At 46.2% G+C, this 17,489-nt stretch overlaps 1 protein-coding gene across 1 annotated transcript; it reads right to left on the bottom strand.

Moving 5' to 3' along the window:
• Nucleotides 1-4,573: 4,573 nt before the first annotated feature.
• fhdc1 (FH2 domain containing 1) lies at nucleotides 4,574-16,490 on the bottom strand. Its single transcript, XM_034540366.1, has 11 exons — nucleotides 16,008-16,490; nucleotides 14,383-14,444; nucleotides 11,860-11,962; nucleotides 11,633-11,718; nucleotides 10,836-10,936; nucleotides 9,789-9,859; nucleotides 9,179-9,286; nucleotides 8,464-8,534; nucleotides 7,732-7,849; nucleotides 7,419-7,583; nucleotides 4,574-6,787 (listed from the first exon to the last, which is right to left on the bottom strand). The coding sequence occupies exons 1-11, from the start codon at nucleotides 16,488-16,490 to the stop codon at nucleotides 4,574-4,576; spliced, it is 3,582 nt and encodes a 1,193-aa protein (XP_034396257.1).
• Nucleotides 16,491-17,489: the final 999 nt, after the last annotated feature.

Genomic DNA, 17,489 nt, shown 5'->3' with positions numbered 1-17,489 from the left:
ACGTCACAATTTGCACTGCTGTGGTCCTATTGATCAGAGATGATCGAACTGATCAGTGTGGGGGGGGGGGGAGACACACACCTGCATGTCTTTCCTCAGGTGTGACAACGACAGCGGACACGTCAACCATTCTCTTCAGTACAAAATAACGCTCATTTCTCCTTCTCAGTGTACAAAAGACCTCCTTGTGGGGTAAATGAGACACATTGAATCATTTGGTGATGGATAATTGGAGGAATACATGTTTACTCTACTGGAAATTCAGAAACTCTGCAGGTAATAATTACAGAAAAGATTCAGCAGGATTGTGAGCAGATTCTTTTGGGCCTGCAGGGTCAGGAAAACAATGTCACGTGACAAAGGTTGGCGGACGCCGTTGACCTTTCGGGGTTTACAGAGAGCCTCCAGTGAGCGACGGTAACCACGGTATCCGCCCCGTAACAAGGAAGCTGTGGTGCGAAGGGCGAGTGCGTATTCAAATTCCTCAGCAGCTCTCCTGCTGCAGGCCGGTCGGATGAGCAGTAAAAAAAAAAGGGCAGCGGCCATTGTAACGCTGTGGAGGAGGCGGCAGCAGGGGGCATTGTGGGGCAGTTGTGTTACACGTTGTGAGTCCTTAAACCTCAAGACAAATGTTGAGTTATTTATGCGTAAACATTTTTTTTTTTTAAACAATGTTTGTGATCTTAAAGTTTCCAGGAAGTCTTTTCCTGTGGTCCACTTGGCCATCTTATAATATATATATATATATATATATATATATATATTCATGCTCAAATTAAAAGACGTCTTTATTTCAGGCCAAGTAAAAGTCATTACTTCAATTTGTGAGGGCTGAAATAGTTTAATAAATGTGTCACTCTGCAGGGAAAAAAAAGTGTGAATTTCCAACAATCATGCCAGTGATTTCTTTTTTTTTCTGCAAACATAATAAAAACAACAACAATGTGAATACCCTTTGAGTTTTTACAAAATAAACATTTTGAGTCTACTTGGGCTTCGAGATGTTATTCTGTGACGGGCATTTTTCACTGTTTATTTTGTTGACCCAACCATGAAGTATTGGTCAGATTTATGGAGAAGCGGGACATTTAGGCCACACACACACACACTGGGCCTTTTGTGTCATCGGCTCATCACCTTCATTTGCATCACAAGGAACAGGAAGACACCGGCCGCCTGTCAACACACCGATACTTGGACCATTTTAAAACCTCTGTGTGCTTCACACACACAAACACACACACACACACACACACACACACACACACACACACACACACACACACACACACACACACACACACACACACACACACACACACACACACACACACACACACACACACACACACACACACACACACACACACACACACACACACACACACACACACACACACACACACACACACACACACACACACACACACACACACACACACACACACACACACACACACACACACACACACGCACACGTTTCACTCTTTTACCCTTCATGTTTTAATGCTATGTAAACATATCGATAGTCAGAAAAATACTATGTCTTTACATTATGTACAAGGTGTATTACGAACCAGCGAAGTTGCAGCTCCGTGCGATGCAATGTAGGAAAAGTTTCTACGACTCTCTATTTACAATCGAGAAGTTTCTACTGGTGACGGGTCGGCTACATGAAGCTGTAAGGCCGTTAATGCACTGTGGTGAGGGTTGCTGCCAGCAAGGCAACGCACTGTGGTGAATGTTGCTGCCAGCAAGGCAACGCAACACACTGTGGTGAGTGTTGCTGCAAGCTAGGCAACGCATTGTGGTGAATGTTGCTGCCAGCAAGGCAACGCACTGTGGTGAATGTTGCTGCCAGCTAGGCAACGCACTGTGGTGAATGTTGCTGCCAGCAAGGCAACGCAACACACTGTGGTGAGTGTTGCTGCAAGCTAGGCAACGCACTGTGGTGAATGTTGCTGCCAGCAAGGCAACGCAACACACTGTGGTGAGTGTTGCTGCAAGCTAGGCAACGCACTGTGGTGAATGTTGCTGCCAGCAAGGCAACGCACTGTGGTGAATGTTGCTGCCAGCAAGGCAACGCACTGTGGTGAATGTTGCTGCCAGCTAGGCAACGCACTGTGGTGAATGTTGCTGCCAGCTAGGCAACGCACTGTGGTGAATGTTGCTGCCAGCTAGGCAACGCACTGTGGTGAATGTTGCTGCCAGCAAGGCAACGCACTGTGGTGAATGTTGCTGCCAGCTAGGCAACGCACTGTGGTGAATGTTGCTGCCAGCTAGGCAACGCACTGTGGTGAGTGTTGCTGCCAGCTAGGCAACGCACTGTGGTGAATGTTGCTGCCAGCTAGGCAACGCACTGTGGTGAATGTTGCTGCCAGCTAGGCAACGCACTGTGGTGAGTGTTGCTGCAAGCTAGGCAACGCACTGTGGTGAATGTTGCTGCCAGCAAGGCAACGCAACGCACTGTGGTGAATGTTGCTGCCAGCTAGGCACCGCACTGTGGTGACTGTTGCTGCCAGCAAGGCAACGCACTGTGGTGAATGTTGCTGCCAGCTAGGCAACGCACTGTGGTGAATGTTGCTGCCAGCAAGGCAACGCACTGTGGTGAATGTTGCTGCCAGCTAGGCAACGCACTGTGGTGAGTGTTGCTGCAAGCTAGGCAACGCACTGTGGTGAATGTTGCTGCCAGCAAGGCAACGCACTGTGGTGAATGTTGCTGCCAGCAAGGCAACGCACTGTGGTGAATGTTGCTGCCAGCAAGGCAACGCAATGCAGTTTGAAAGGCAGGTGGTGGGAAATGGTCAGCAGGGCTGAACTGTAGCTGCAGTTTGTGAATCTCATGTCAAACTATAACATACGAGCAATGGAGCTGAACATCATAAATAAAATCTATAATCTATAATATATTTCCCATCCAGGTAGCCGAATATTTGACCGTGATAATTTCTGCTGACCTCGATATTGCCCGTTGTTTACATGATGCCAGAATAAACTCCTTCATCATTATCAGACTCACGTGAATCAATTTTATTTATCGTTTTGGTTGTTTTATTTAATTTATGTAGAATATTCTATTCTTTCACGTTGCAATTCCAAATTCTTCAAGAATTAAAAGTTCATTGCTCTTTCACAGGGTGTACTTGCCTTTTTGTGCCATTATATTATCATTACATCAGTAAAATGGCAATATTATTATCTGGGACATCATATCTGGGTTATCGTGACAGACGTAAACCAGTTATTTTGTATGAAAATATAAAACAATACAATGGAACATCAATATGCACAAATACAACTGATAATAAATACATTCAATTTCGTTCCGGCTACCATCTTTGGATTGGGGAACATTTACGCAAATGTTCATGCCCAATTTCTACGAAATCTTTAACCATTATTTCGTTATTTTCATACAAAATAAATGGTTAGTGTTACTCTTGTGACATACAAAATGAGTATTTTCCAGCTACCTGCGTAAATATATATATATATATATATTTTTTAATAGAAAATATATTTTCCTCCACGTGATTAAAAGAGATTCTGTAATGACCTTGAAACCAGTGCTAAATGCTGTTAAACAGCCTTCTGGGTTGTTCATTATTATTCAGAATAACAGTTGCTCTGTGACTCGTAATGTGATACACGAGAGGCAAAAACTGGGGCTGTCAAAAATAAAATCACATGACTGACGATCGTCTCCGTGTCGTTTCAGATGCTTTTCTCTCCGAGCGTTAGCGCTGCTCGTGTGTTAGCCTAACAGGAAACAGGAAGCGTAGGTTCCTACGCGCACGTCTACTCCACGAGATTATGGAGGAGTTCTAACACATTTACAAACTACTTTTACATACACAAGGTACAACGAGTACCACAGTCGGTACACACTGGCTTATAATCTGTGACTTTATATATATATTGTAGTAATATTTATATAACGGGGGGATTTGTAAAAAAAAAAGAAAAGAAAGTGACATTGCAGTTTATCAGACCTACATCTTCATCATGCAGAGCCGAATGGAGGAACTCTAAGTGTTTCTGCTTGTACAAGGCCACTGAGATCTTTATGAGGTATCAAGCAAAGGAACCAAAAAGCAAAAAGCGATTCTCCGCAGGAGGAGGAGGACGACGCGACGACACTAGAAGACGTCGTAACAGCAGCAAGACGACGTTCAACACATCCTGAAACCCTGAACGGAAACGGACAAGCACGCTCCGTCTCAAATTGTCGGCGCTAATTAGCAGCAGCATAGAGTCAGTGGTGTTCGACGACGACATCGTCACAGACACGAGCGTATACAGTAGCTAGAAGGCTAAGCAGGCAAAGAGGCTTCTGGGTAAAAACAACTTGCCATTTGTCAGGGAAGTTGAGAAAAACAACAGCAACAAAACCCGGAGCACGTGGAGCAGTTCATTGCATCTTGCTCTTCCTCTACTGAATAGCTTAAAACTTGTTTTCAGATTCCCGTCTCCTTGCGTGATATGAGAGGATATTCGAGGGAGGCGACAGAAGAGCGAAATATAAAAAGTGCACATCAGAGTGTCTCTTTCTCCGGTTTCCGCCACGTCAGCTTTATTTCCAGCTTGGTTTAGCGCCTCTGCTGGCCGTCACCAGGTCTCTGGAATAGACGGACTTCTCAGAAATGCTACTGGCCTTGCGAACATCTTCCCGCGCTGCGGGCGGCGGGGGGGTCCCGCTGCGGTAGGCGCTGCGACTGGTCGCTTTCCCGCTTTGCACCCGTCGCAGGTTTGTTGTCCCCTGCGGCCGCTCCTCGCCGGTGTTGTGAACCGCGGGCGCCAACTTGTTCTGCTTCGCCGGGCTTTGTCGACCTGGAAGCGACGGGCTGCGAGACGGGGTGGAGGGGAGGGACGGGACGGCGGGGTCGGAGGGGACGGACGGGACGGCCAGCTCCCTCTTGGTCCTGGAGGTCGAAGCCACGGTGTTGCGGGCGAAGCCGGGGACATCGGAGGCGTTCTTGGCGCTGAGCGTGTGGCAGCTGCTGTTCTCAGAGGAAGCGCCACCCTGAGCCTGAGCCTGGGCCTGGGCCCGGGCCAGCGCTCTCATGGTGGAGCGACACATCTTCTCCTCGGGCGCAGGCTTGGGGATGTTCCTCAGCGGTTTGGCGCTCGGCTTGCTGATGGAGGCCTTCCTCGGAGTCGCGTCGCGTGCCCACCTCGACACGCCGCCCGCGAGGCTGCCCCTCTGATCCTTGGACTCTTCCGGAGGCAGACTGGAGTGTCGAGGAGGTCTCGTGGTCCTCTCGCTCCTCCCTCTCGCCGGGGTGCTTTGGTCACGGAGAGGCCGGAGCGACTCTCCGCCGCCGTGCGCCAACGGCCTCTCTGCTGCCTTGCTGCCCCCCGTCCTTGTGAGCTTGGTTATGGGCACCACTTTCCTCATGGCCTGGCTCTCGCTGCTGGTCAGCGTTCGCACACCGCGACCTCCGCTGCCCTTGGGCGCTTTGTTGACTTTGATCTTTGTTTGCGCTGCTTTTCGGCTGCTTCGCTGTGCATCTTTCTCCGCACCTTGCTTCCCCTCGGCCGTGTCACAGCTCTCCGTGTCCCACTCTTCTTGTGCAGCGGACGGGGCCATGGACGCCGCGTCCGCAGATTTGGGCGCCGAAAGCTCATTGGTCGAGACGGACTGGTCGTTGGGCAACATGGACTCCAAATCAGAGGACAGAGAGCTCGACTCTTGCTTGCTCTCCCGATCGGATCTCCTGCGGCCAGTCGCTCTGAAATGAAGTCCCTCTCTCGTTAGAGACAAGCTTTCAACCTCAGAGTAATCAGAGGTGACGGAGCAGTCCGTTTCTGTGCAGTCGCGTACACAAACCGTTGGTTTCTTACTGGATACAGATGGATCTAGTGGGAGGGGTGTATCGCAGGTTGTTGATGAAACTGTGCTGTTGTCCTCTTCTTCTCTCTCAGGAGAGACGCCAGCTGGTGTGAGAGGATCTATTTTCCCTCCCCAGGCCACCTTGGGACCTGCTTCTCTTTCTAAAACGTTCTCATGTAGAAGGATGTCCAGACTTACAGGAAGTGACTGCCGGTCCTTTTCCAAATCGGTCACCACGACATCCCCCTGGTTGACAAAGTGCATAGGATTACTGTTATTGTTCGGACTAGGGAGGTCAAAAGCTTGAGGGCCTCGAACTAAAGTGTGCGCCTCGACACTGACGTTCATGTGGCCGCTAACCGTTGGGTTGGGGAGCAGGGAGGACTTCTGAAAGACACAAAAGGGACGAGGCAGAGCGCTGCCCTCTGACACAGAGGAGTAATTGTTGTTGTGGTATGGTTCGTTGTCATTTAGCCCAGAGGAGGAAAACCTGGCCAGCGGGCTGATGGGCTCAGTTTCCGCACGTGGAGACGTCACCTGCCTGTCACCTCCCAGCTCGCGGTTGTCGTCCTGGTCCGAGATCCAGGGGTTGGTCCTCCGCTGCGCGGCGCGGCCCGACCGAGGTAGGCTGTTGTACTTGGAATAGTCGGTGGGATTCCCGGCGCCTCCGAATAGCTCCAGGTACCCCTGGAGTTCTCGGTCCGCGATGGTGGGCATGGTGTGGCGGTGGCGGCGGGCGCTGGCGGAGCGTCCCAGCGGACTCTGTGGACTCTGAGACCTCTGCTGGAAGAAGTCCAGCAGGCCTTCCTTGGTGAGCATCTCCACGTCGTTCTCACTGCTGCTCCGACCAAACCCGGCGCTCTGGTCCGCTCCCGACCAGGCGAAGCGCTTCTCCTCCAGCTCTCGCAGGCGACGCTGCCGGGCCGCTTCCTTTAACTCGCGGTCCGCGTTGTCCTGAGAAAAAGAGGAAGGTGGAGAAATGTTCAGAGGCAAGCAGGAAGAAAGGAAAACAAATGCATCTTATTATCAAATTGGACCGTAAGAAATCCGCATTTCAAGCACCTTTTTACCTGGAACTCACTCATTGTAATAGCTATTTTTGTAGATTTATCCATGATTTATCACAACACAGTGCTTTGGTTGACAGAATAGGAACTTATTTCTTATGATTAATGACATAATCCAACAAGACAAAGTGCATCAAAGCCCCCCAAATAAGATACATGTTGAAGGAGAACTAATGTTACATCCTATTCATCATTTACATCATCATTAAAGTTGTTGCTGTGGAAAAGTTTTCTTTTGACTAAACAAGCCCAAACATTTTGTGTTTGAATGACGTCAAAGTGTGATTAGACAGGTTGTAAATAACTAACTTTAGACAGTATCATTTGGAATTAAAACCTAAAATGAGCCCTCACGAAATATCAGTAAGAATCCGTAATACGTTGATTGAATCTGGAAGTAGTTCTGTACGTTACCGGGCTGTGAGACCATTTCAATGCTATGATTACCTGCTAGGATGGGGCACGGCTCTACAAAAAGTTGTGAACTAAACCAGAATGATGATTTCTCTAAAGCTGACCTTCACAGCTTTCTTGAACTTGATGCAGAAGTCCTGAAAGATGCGGAAGCACTCGTCCAGCTTGAAGGTGTCCGTGTCTTCGCAGAAGAAGTCGATGAGCGCGTTCCCCTCCTTACGCAGATCCAGCCTGCGTGTCTTCAGGTCCTGCAGCGTCCGCGCCGAACTCTGAGACATCGGCCACATGCATTTTACAACGTTACACTTTTACGGGTGTCATCGTCTCCAGCCCTCGAGTCAGCAGTGCCAGAAATTGGCCTGGAGCCAACTTTCTGTACGTGTGTGTATGTAAAGTATTTCATTACTGCTGCTTCACCTGCAGAAAGGGCTCCAGCTGCTGCAGAAGCTCCTGGTCTCCTTGAACTTTCACCTCCAGGGTTTTAATCCGAACATATAAGGAGGAGAACTCCACCTCGATGTTTTCCACTGAGATTCTGCGTGAAAAAACATCACAGCAGGGACACACAAGTCAGGAACATGTTCACATTGTCCTTTTAATACCGCTGAGCATGACGATGTTTGACAGGCTGTCTTCGGCTTACGGTGAAGATATGACCACTGTGAGAAAAACATTCACATGTCCGGAGTGAGGGGGGGGGGGGGGACCTTGTGAAGCTGACAGAGCCCGACAGCCACCAGCAACACACGGCCTTCTGAACTTCATGACTCACTATGTCCGCTTGCTTAAAACAGGCCGGATATTGTTGTCAAACTATTTGATCAAACAGACTTTTGGCCATTTACAGAACACAATAATAAAACATAAAAGAACGATAGGTACTTAAAAATGACGGTCACTGCATGTAAAAACATTAAAGAGAGGCTATCATGGAGAACTGGAAGAAGTGGAGAAGTGGAAACTTGTAAGTGTTAGAATAATATGTCATTTAATATTATATGAAGCGGTTTTAAATGTGACGGGACGAGTCGTGCTGCAAGTTAACCGCATATTTTTGTTTATTAACGATACCACAAACCAAATTACGCCACGTAATGTCCCTTTTTGTTGTTTTTTCCGACTACGTTTGCGACTTAGTTTGACGTTCACCTGGCTGCGCTCTGGACATCCTGAAGTTTCTCTGGAAACTTGAGCAGATTCTCGTCTTTTTTCTTTGCCTCCTGCGTAGAGAGAGAGAGAGAGAGAGAGAGAGAGAGAGAGAGAGAGAGAGAGAGAGAGAGAGAGAGAGACAGATAACAGGGTTTATGTCCACACTGAGTTGTTGCTGAGCATGATGACTCGGCATCAATGCGAATATGAACGTGTGACTATTGGACCAGAATCTGTGTCTCACTTTACTTTGACTTCACATATTTGAAGTTGTGTGTGTTTTAAGTGCCTATGAAATATTAATAGGATGAAATCAATGTCTGGTTCTCTCAGCAAAGAGTTCCTATAGTACAGAGCATTATTTAAATGTGCTATTATAATGAGTAACCTGAGATAAAGAATGCATTCTTCACATGTGAAAACTGTGCTAAATATACACGATAACGGCTTCATAAAACACAATAGAAGGTATAATATTCATTCTACTAAAGTATATAGAGTAGAGGTTTGACGTAATGCAACTCGCTAAGTAAACCTGCAGCAATCAATAACACTGGGAAGCTTTCAACGTTACATTTCATGTTGACATTGTGCCAGAGAAGTGTTGGCATGGTAATTTTCTGACGCCCCACTCTGCGGTATCGTGTTACAGAAGATAGTGCAGCTCTTAAAAAAAAAAGGTATTGTGTGCGTCATATTGTATCGCTTCACTAACCATGGCGACAAAGTGCAGCAGGTTCATCCCCGGCTTGTTGGCCTTGGTGTCGGCCAACGAGAGGAGGGACGACAGCTTGAAGCCCACGGCGTTGCCGGCGTAACCGCCCTGAGGAGCACAGAAGGACCAATCAGAGAGCTCACAGAGACCAGAGCAAGACGCTGAAGAATAAGGCCGCTGATATTCTGGATTTATTGTCTGTGCCAAAGATACACAGATTTATGGGAATATGTTGACATTTGCTTTCTTCTCAGGAGTTAAATAAGCATAATTTTTTTGTATCCGTCTATACCAATTAGCTTAACGACTTGAGGGTGCAGAAAAAAGACTGTCTTTGTCTAAAATGCAGTATTCGTCAACACAATGAACGAACCAGAAATAACATGAACATTAGTGAGCTTTAAAAGAAGTGAGTCCTCACCTTCAGAGTGTGGTCTTTATGCTGAGCTCAGCTAAAACACCCCTAACAAATGCACAATTTACTCCTGTTTGAGAAACAATTAACGAAAACTGCAGCGCCCAGCTGATTAAGGAAAGTGAAATATCTGTAAAAAAGCCTTTAAAATCAGACGATGTTCGTGTATCAAGTGATCATAACTGCTGGACTCACGGCGTTCATGATGTTTCCAGCTTGCAGCACCAGATGCAGGATGGCATGAAGCTCCTCGCAGCTCATCAGCTCTGTGTGATATAGATCAATATAAACTCACTTAATAAAGAGAATGCGGAGCAGATCTCAGGAGTGCCGGCAGGAAGAATGACTCCTACTCATAGAAAGTTGACATGAATGGGTTTTTGCATTTCAACCAGCTGCCCGTTTAGGAACAGAAAGTAAATAAGTCCATACCGGTAAAAGTTTTAATTAAACGGTGTCACTAAAGTGTCATTTAATTTGTCCCATGCGGTGTGTTAGCAGATGGCTCTGCATTGCAGTGGAAAGGTCACGGTACTGTAGAAGAGGGTTTAAGAAGAATCCAATAAACCACAGAGCGGCAGCACAGCATGACTCAGCTAAAAGGACACAGGCTCAGGTGAAGAAGAAAAAAAGGGGCTTAAGTATTTCTTTCACAGTTTCCTGGTCAGTTTATAAAACACCCAGAATATGTTTGGTATATGTGCTCTGCGTGTCATTTTACATTTTACATTTAACAAGATGCAACCAAGGGGTCGTGTGAGTCACGTTTAATGTGCAGGACAACATTAGCGACGCGATAGATGAAGACGGAGGTAACACACAGGTGTCCACTGAAATTAAAACAACAATTGGGGTCATTTTTGCAAACTTTCATTGTAAATATTTAGAATTTAATAGATTTGCAGTATTACAGCAGCAAATGGGACAGTGCGGCCACAAGAGGCATCGGTAAAAAAACAACAAAGAAACAGTATACAATAATTGAGTATATAAACAGTTAAGATATAATAAATACAAATATAAATAAATAATAAAAGAAGATATAGTCGTAGACAGAATAATCAGAGAGAATGTATCATTTATCTGTATGAGAACAAATCAACAGTACAAATATGACACAGACTCGTCTTTCCATTCTGTCGCCACATCCCCAGCTCAAGTATCTGGGTCACCTGTCTGAGCTTGTGTGTGTGTGTGTGTGTGTGTGTGTGTGTGTGTGTGTGTGTGTGTGTGCGTTATTACCTTTAGTGGCGACGCGGACCACATCGATCTCGCGGCTCATCACGGCGCATGAAGGGGAGAACTCTTCGCGGAGGACGATGGCCTCGATCCGAACATCGAACCTGTCGGAGGCGAAGCAGAGAGCTTTAAACCCGGGAGGTTGAGATGTGACGTGACGTCTTTTCAAAAACTGGCTACGTTTCTGCAGAGAAGCCGAAACATTATGTCCACTGTTCAATTTTCAGGATGATGGATGGGGAAACAGGCGGGATTGTTAGTGGAACATTATCTATGAGTGACCCTCACATACGTTTACAGGTTGTGAGTGGATTAAAATATCTTTTTCTTTTATTGACTCCAACCGATCCTCTGAGTCACATGTTAATAAAAATGTTTTTTTTTTAAATGGTCACAGGCCAACTATATAATATAATACAATATAATATATCATATCATATAATTCCAATTCACATGATAGTGAGGAGGTGCATCCAATGACTGCAGGTCATTTTAACATTTTTGGACATTACAAATTAGCAATCTTTGCCAATTGTGGTGCATTACATTTTTAAATGCACTGTCCCAGCCACATGAATGCACGAAGACAGATGCAACACTTTGGTATGAACACATGTGAACGAGAGACAATTTACGTGGAAAGTTCCTACAAAATGCAAATCCTGACTCACAAAATGTATCCCGCAACCCCCTTTTCTTCTCTCCTCGACTCTCCCTTTGACTGAAAAGGAAGCTACGAGTACACACACACACACACACACACACACACACACACACACACGGCGGTGAAACCAACTCACCGAGGCACCTGGATCAAGAGGAACATAAAGGAATCCACCAGTGTCAGCTTGTCCGGGTCTCCTTTAAACGCCTGAAGCTTCCTGATCTGTTGAGGGGAAGCAGAGCGAGAGAGAGAAAGCTCAGCATTCACAGTCTGTTATCATCAGTTTTTGTGTCTTTTGATTCATAAACCCGTCACACTCTTCAGGATTTGCTGAAAGCCGCGTTGACGTTCGTGGACACAGACCTCCTCGACGTCGGGCAGGAGCTTCAGCAGGTCCCGAAGCAGCTCCGCTCCGTACATCTTTCCGTCTCCCTGTCGGATGTCTTCGACAATGGAGCGGTTGGACCTGAAACGCATTCACGTTTATTTCAATTAAACTCAATGATAAAAAATGCACAGGTGCCCTCTTTTTAAAAGCCCACCCCCACCCTCCCCCGAAAATCCCAAAGGCTGACGTTGACAATGTTCAACCGCGTGTGTGAGCGTTCCCATATTCACAGTTCAACACGTATTATCAATCCCGTCTCATTATTTTGCGGTGACATTGATCTGTGACACACCCAAGTCACTCGTGCCGCAACACAATCCCAATTACACCACTGCTATCAACAAAAAAAGCCGTCGTTGACAACATCCAGTAAGCCGACACTCTCTCACACACACACACACACACACACACACACACACACACACACACACACACACACACACACACACACACACACACACACACACACACACACACACACACACACACACACACACACACACACACACACACACACACACACACACACACACACACACGTGATGTAACCCAACGCAGTAGCTCAACGACGAGGAGGCTCATAACATTCATCCTTTGTTGCATCAGATACACGTTCGTCCAACTCTTCAGGCCACAGTGGCGTCAACACTCTTTGTAGTTGTAACAGTAGAACAGACATTTGGGACATTATGGATTTGCAAACTGGGAAAGCGTGAAAAATCTGTTGTTACGACACAAGAGTTGCATACTTTTTAGCTTAAATCCAGGGATTGTTGCATGATTGATTCAGCACTCATATGAGAGGATACGATATTAATGTTCATGTAAGGTGAATGCACTTTAAATGATAACAGCCATGGGTATTGTATTCCATTTCTTCCAATAAACACCCCTTGATCAACACACTGCTGAACAGATGAAAGAAAAATGCATTTGGATATATATATATATATATATATATATATATATATATATATATATATATATATATATATATATATTGTGGCATCACAAGGGGACAGGTAGTGGATGGGCGCTACAGAGTGGCCACCAGTGCAAAAACTACATCTCCCAGCCTGCCTCACCGCTCACCCAGCTGCAGCTGCTTAAGGCACCTGATTGAGGCAGGGCTGGGAGACTTAAGGGAGAGCACCTGGGAAGGAGAAGGGAGAGCGGAAGGTGAACCCACGAGCACCTGGAAGAGGACAACAAGGGAGAGGACCTCGTAGCCTGGATTCACCAGGATTGAGTTTTTGTTTGGTTAATTAACCACTTTCTCCTCCGGGATGTTTTGTGTTATCTAACGGGACCTTTTTTTTTGATACTTTGTTGTTTTTGAATGTTACCTTGCTGGTGGGATGGGAAATAAACCTGGACTTTTGTTAAATACCCTCGGACGTGCCTGTGTTCATCTCTCTCTTGGCACCGCCCCAGGCTAGCCTGTCCTAGCGACAGCCCGTGACACTACAATATATATATAAACGCACAAAAATAAACACTCCCAGTGATGAGGTCCTGTATGGCTGCCATTCAAATGTCATTAAAATACAGTGGGGAGCTATGCAAATACACGGGCATGCAAAAAAAAAAAAAAGAAAAGACACACAACACACTTTTTGTTCTCCGCTCCTCACGACAGACAGAAAACAAACACATCTCGATATTTTCAGAACCAATTAACTATTAACGATTGAGAGCTCAGAAATAATAATGTGTTACATGAAGTAGGATGAACAAAACCAATCTATTTAAATCGCTCTTAAGTCCTTTTTTACTCCTCGTGATGCGTGATGAAGAAACAAAGGTTCCTGACTGCCCTCCTCAAACATCTCTCTCCTCAGTGAGCACCGTTAGCCGAGCTGTATACACATCCACAACCCCACTACTCAAACAGTGATTGACAGCTGCTTTAGAGACACGACCACTCTGATTGGTTGGTTTTCTCCGGGGCCGTTGAAAGCACCTAAAAGAGGCCGAGGAACCCGAGTTTTTCACAGATTGCTGTCTGGGATGTAAGCAGAAATGAGAATAAGTTTGTTTTTTTATTGAAGTTAGCTTTCATGTTTGTTCAGAGGACAGAGGGTGTCGTATGCCGTACAGATTGTAAAGCCCACACAGGTAAATGTCAGATGTGTGATATTGGGCTGTGTAAATAACACCGAACAGAACAGTGGCATTTCCCATCGAATTGATAAAGTGCACTCACATTCCAGAGCTCAGACCGTCAGCGGGTAAAATGAATGAAAGCAAAAGCAATGTGATCATATTTTGCTCTACCAGCATCTGTACCATGACTACGTTTTCCGTCTGCACTCCCCGCGCCCGTCATTAAAACACCAGCGAGGGAATAACAAGTCTTATTCCACGGAGACTCTATAACGAGGAGCATCGAAGCTGTTTCTGAAGCTGTTACCGAGACGTTTCAGGATGTTTTTTTTATTTTATTTTGTCTGTAAATCTGTAAATACTCCACTGAAGCTTCATGGTGGAAGACTTACTTCTTGAACTGCTTCAGGAAAATGCCCACATTCATCCCCCTCTTGGAGTCGAGGATGTTGATCTGAAAAACAAATGAGAGAAGTGATTGATGAATGTGCTGTGTAGTCGTGGTCAAACACACAATGAAACACACACACACACACACACACACACACACACACACACACCCCTCTCTTCTTTTAACCACTCCTGGTTGTTGTTGCTTGTGTTGCCTGCAGTACACCTACACCCCCCTCCCCATAGTCCCACTATGGGACACTGAAACTCCACCGAGCCTCCATCAACAATGGCAACAGGCGACAGTACAGTATGTACATTCCTAAAAAAGGCTCCCCGACAAGACACAATTATGGATTTTAAATAGCAATTTGACACTTTTGTAAGTAAGGGGTGAAGAGGCGGAAGAATTACCTTCAACATACCTGAAGATATGTAATATAGAGCTGAATGAAATGATGAGTTGATTCCCGACAATATAAACTGTTGTATGTACATACACGATAATACAAACAATTCATTCATAAAGTCATTTATCAAACAAAAATGCCAACTATTTCTGCGGTGTGAAGATTTTGCTGCTTTTCATCATCATTAAAAATGGAATATCTTCGGGTTTTGGACTGTTGGCGGGACAAAACAAGTTATGAGGACTTTTTGACCCAATATATTGAATATCGATCTTCTTCCCTTTGCACAGTTTGGGACAATATACTTCCTATATATATATATATAATACACAAAGAGCAGCAACTGGAGACACAGTGTGCTTCTTTGTGCATCATCTCAAACTCCCAAAGGAGAGTTTAGTAACAGTTGCTCACTTTGAGGTCTGACCGGCTGCAGCCCGCTCATCGTGAGTTATTGTGTGACATGAATCTCCCTTCGCCTCACGCATCGTATTGAGTTACAGTTCACATGTTACTTCCCAGGAGTCCAATATGGCGCAAGGATGTTTTTGTTGCGTTTATGAACACAAATCATTTCTTACACTCGCAGAAGAGCACGACTGCCTATGACTTGTCCCCGCTGGGATATCTTAATGCAGTGGGAGCGGGGTCGAGTTTTGTACTGCATGCATTGGATGGTTATGAATCGGGGACTTCCTGATCCTGTCAGTGGTGAGTTCGGGGACCAGAGGTAAGCAGCACGTTATGCACATGATCGCAAAAACAATGGCAGTGGGACTCCGTATGCAGAGTTGTGTAATGACAGCATGAGAGACTGAAGCAGAATTACAATAATATAATATTGTCCGTTACAAGATTTAAAGCATTTCTAGTTGGCAGACCTTCATCAAGGTAAGATTCAGGCCAGACTGTGTATGATTTGTGGTTTCTTCTCAGTTTTTCAGAGTTTTCAAGAGACAATAAGACTTAATGGTGTGCAAAAAGAAGATAATATAAACCCTAAATCTGGAAAACACTTTCCTGAAACTTGGCACACAACGCAAATAAGAGCATTTATCTCGTCATCTTATTGGTCTAAAGTAAATCCAGGGAATTTGTTATAACAGACTCGGGCCACTTCAACTCTTAAGAGGATGGATGTGTCCGCACTCTTAACTCTCAACGTCACCTCTGATTGAGTCAAAATGCTCCAGTGTTGCTGGTGTCAGCAGACTCACCTCGTCTTTGCTGCTCTCCTTGAAGGAGCGAGTCCTGGAGACACGGGTTGAGGCTCCAGAGGCCGGCGCCCCCCCGCCGCGCGCGCCCGTCGCCCCGTCCTCCTGCTGCCCGAACAGCTCCTCCACGGAGCGGACGTCGATCTGATACTGCTGCTGCCGCACCGCCATCGTCCAGATGTTGGGCTTCCCGCGCACCTTCTCCTCCGGTATGGGCTTCCAGAAGAAGCTGCGGACGCGGCGCTTCTTCCGCGCGTTGTGGTTGGTGGGGGTGGTCGCCGGGGGCGGGGGCGGCAGGGGAGGAGGCGGGGGCGCTTCATGCTTCGAGGTGTGAGGGGCGTCGCCGACGGAAGGTAGGGCGGCGCGAGTGTGTCCGGACATAGGGGACGGGTCAGAGGTGGTGATGGAGGAGGCGGTGCAGCCGCTTCCCTCGCTGCTGCAGCTCTCTGGCTCATCGGTTGTGGACGGACAACTCATAACAAGCATCACGGGGATGAGCCGTCAGCATATGAGCTCTATGCCGAAGTAGTGCACAAAGTGAATATATCTCAACTGCGGTTCCTCTTTCTTTTAATTAAAAAAATATATATATATTTCCAAAGAGGATGTGCGTCAATTTGCTCTGAAGAACATCAAAATGCTGCAGTGTACGTCCCCTCGCTGCTGGAGGAAGGTAGACGTCCCTTCATCTGGTCACAATGACGGGAGCGCGTCCTTTGATTCCGTCCATCTCCATCACTCAGCTGGTCATCCACCGTGCGGAGCAGAGCCTTTGAAGGTCCCCTCCCAGGGGGAGAGGGCGGGCGGCGACGACGGCGACGGCCATGGAGCTACGAGAGCGGAAAGAAGAAAAAAAACACACATCGGATAGGATTATACAGGGAGGCAGTCATGCGTGTTGTCCTGGACAATCTGAAATTAGGAGAAATTAAGGGGTGCAACAGATCAAAAGCGAAGGGGTCCCCAGTCAAAGGGGCTCACAATGAGGGAAATGGCAAATCCTATTTTATTTTTTTTCTATTGTTGAAAGGCTTTGAAGTGGGGCTCTGGAGTGTGTAATGGTCATGAGACATTACACCCACAGCTTAGCTTCTGTTACACAGTTTGGTTTCATTTTCCTTCTTCAGGAGTTCTCACGTAGCGGGCCACTCAGAGAGATACCACGTTACTGCAGGTTACAACGAGAAGTCTCGTTTTAAAATGTTATGCAGCGCAAAGGATCTCTACCGCTCTTGCATCAGTGAACTTGTCAAATTAATTAATTAAATGTAAATAAATTCTCAATAAAATGTCTGTCTGTTGAATTATTTCTGTCTGTTGACTCTTCAGTGTTAATCTAATTAATTGAATTAACTTATTTCCGTATAGGTGTAACCAAGTGAAAAACAACAATTACTTAAAAACTCAACTATTGTCATCAACATCATCTGTTGCCATAGGAGCCGCTCACGTAATAACACTATTCACAAACAACAAAGGGCACCA

Source organism: Cyclopterus lumpus, chromosome 1 (genome assembly GCF_009769545.1).
Source record: "Cyclopterus lumpus isolate fCycLum1 chromosome 1, fCycLum1.pri, whole genome shotgun sequence".
NCBI lineage: Eukaryota > Metazoa > Chordata > Actinopteri > Perciformes > Cyclopteridae > Cyclopterus > Cyclopterus lumpus.
Note: the sequence above shows the minus strand (reverse complement) of the source record. Positions and strands in the feature narration are given on the sequence as shown.

Bases quoted from the DNA above. Each gene is read 5' to 3' on its own strand.
- fhdc1 (XM_034540366.1), bottom strand. From the start codon at position 16,490: ATGCTTGTTATGAGTTGTCCGTCCACAACCGATGAGCCAGAGAGCTGC. The intron at 11,963-14,382 runs GTAAGTCTTCCA...AATGCGTTTCAG, and splicing joins TTCCTGAAGCAGTTCAAGAA to GTCCAACCGCTCCATTGTCG. The intron at 10,937-11,632 runs GTGAGTTGGTTT...CGCCTCCGACAG, and splicing joins CTCTTGATCCAGGTGCCTCG to GTTCGATGTTCGGATCGAGG.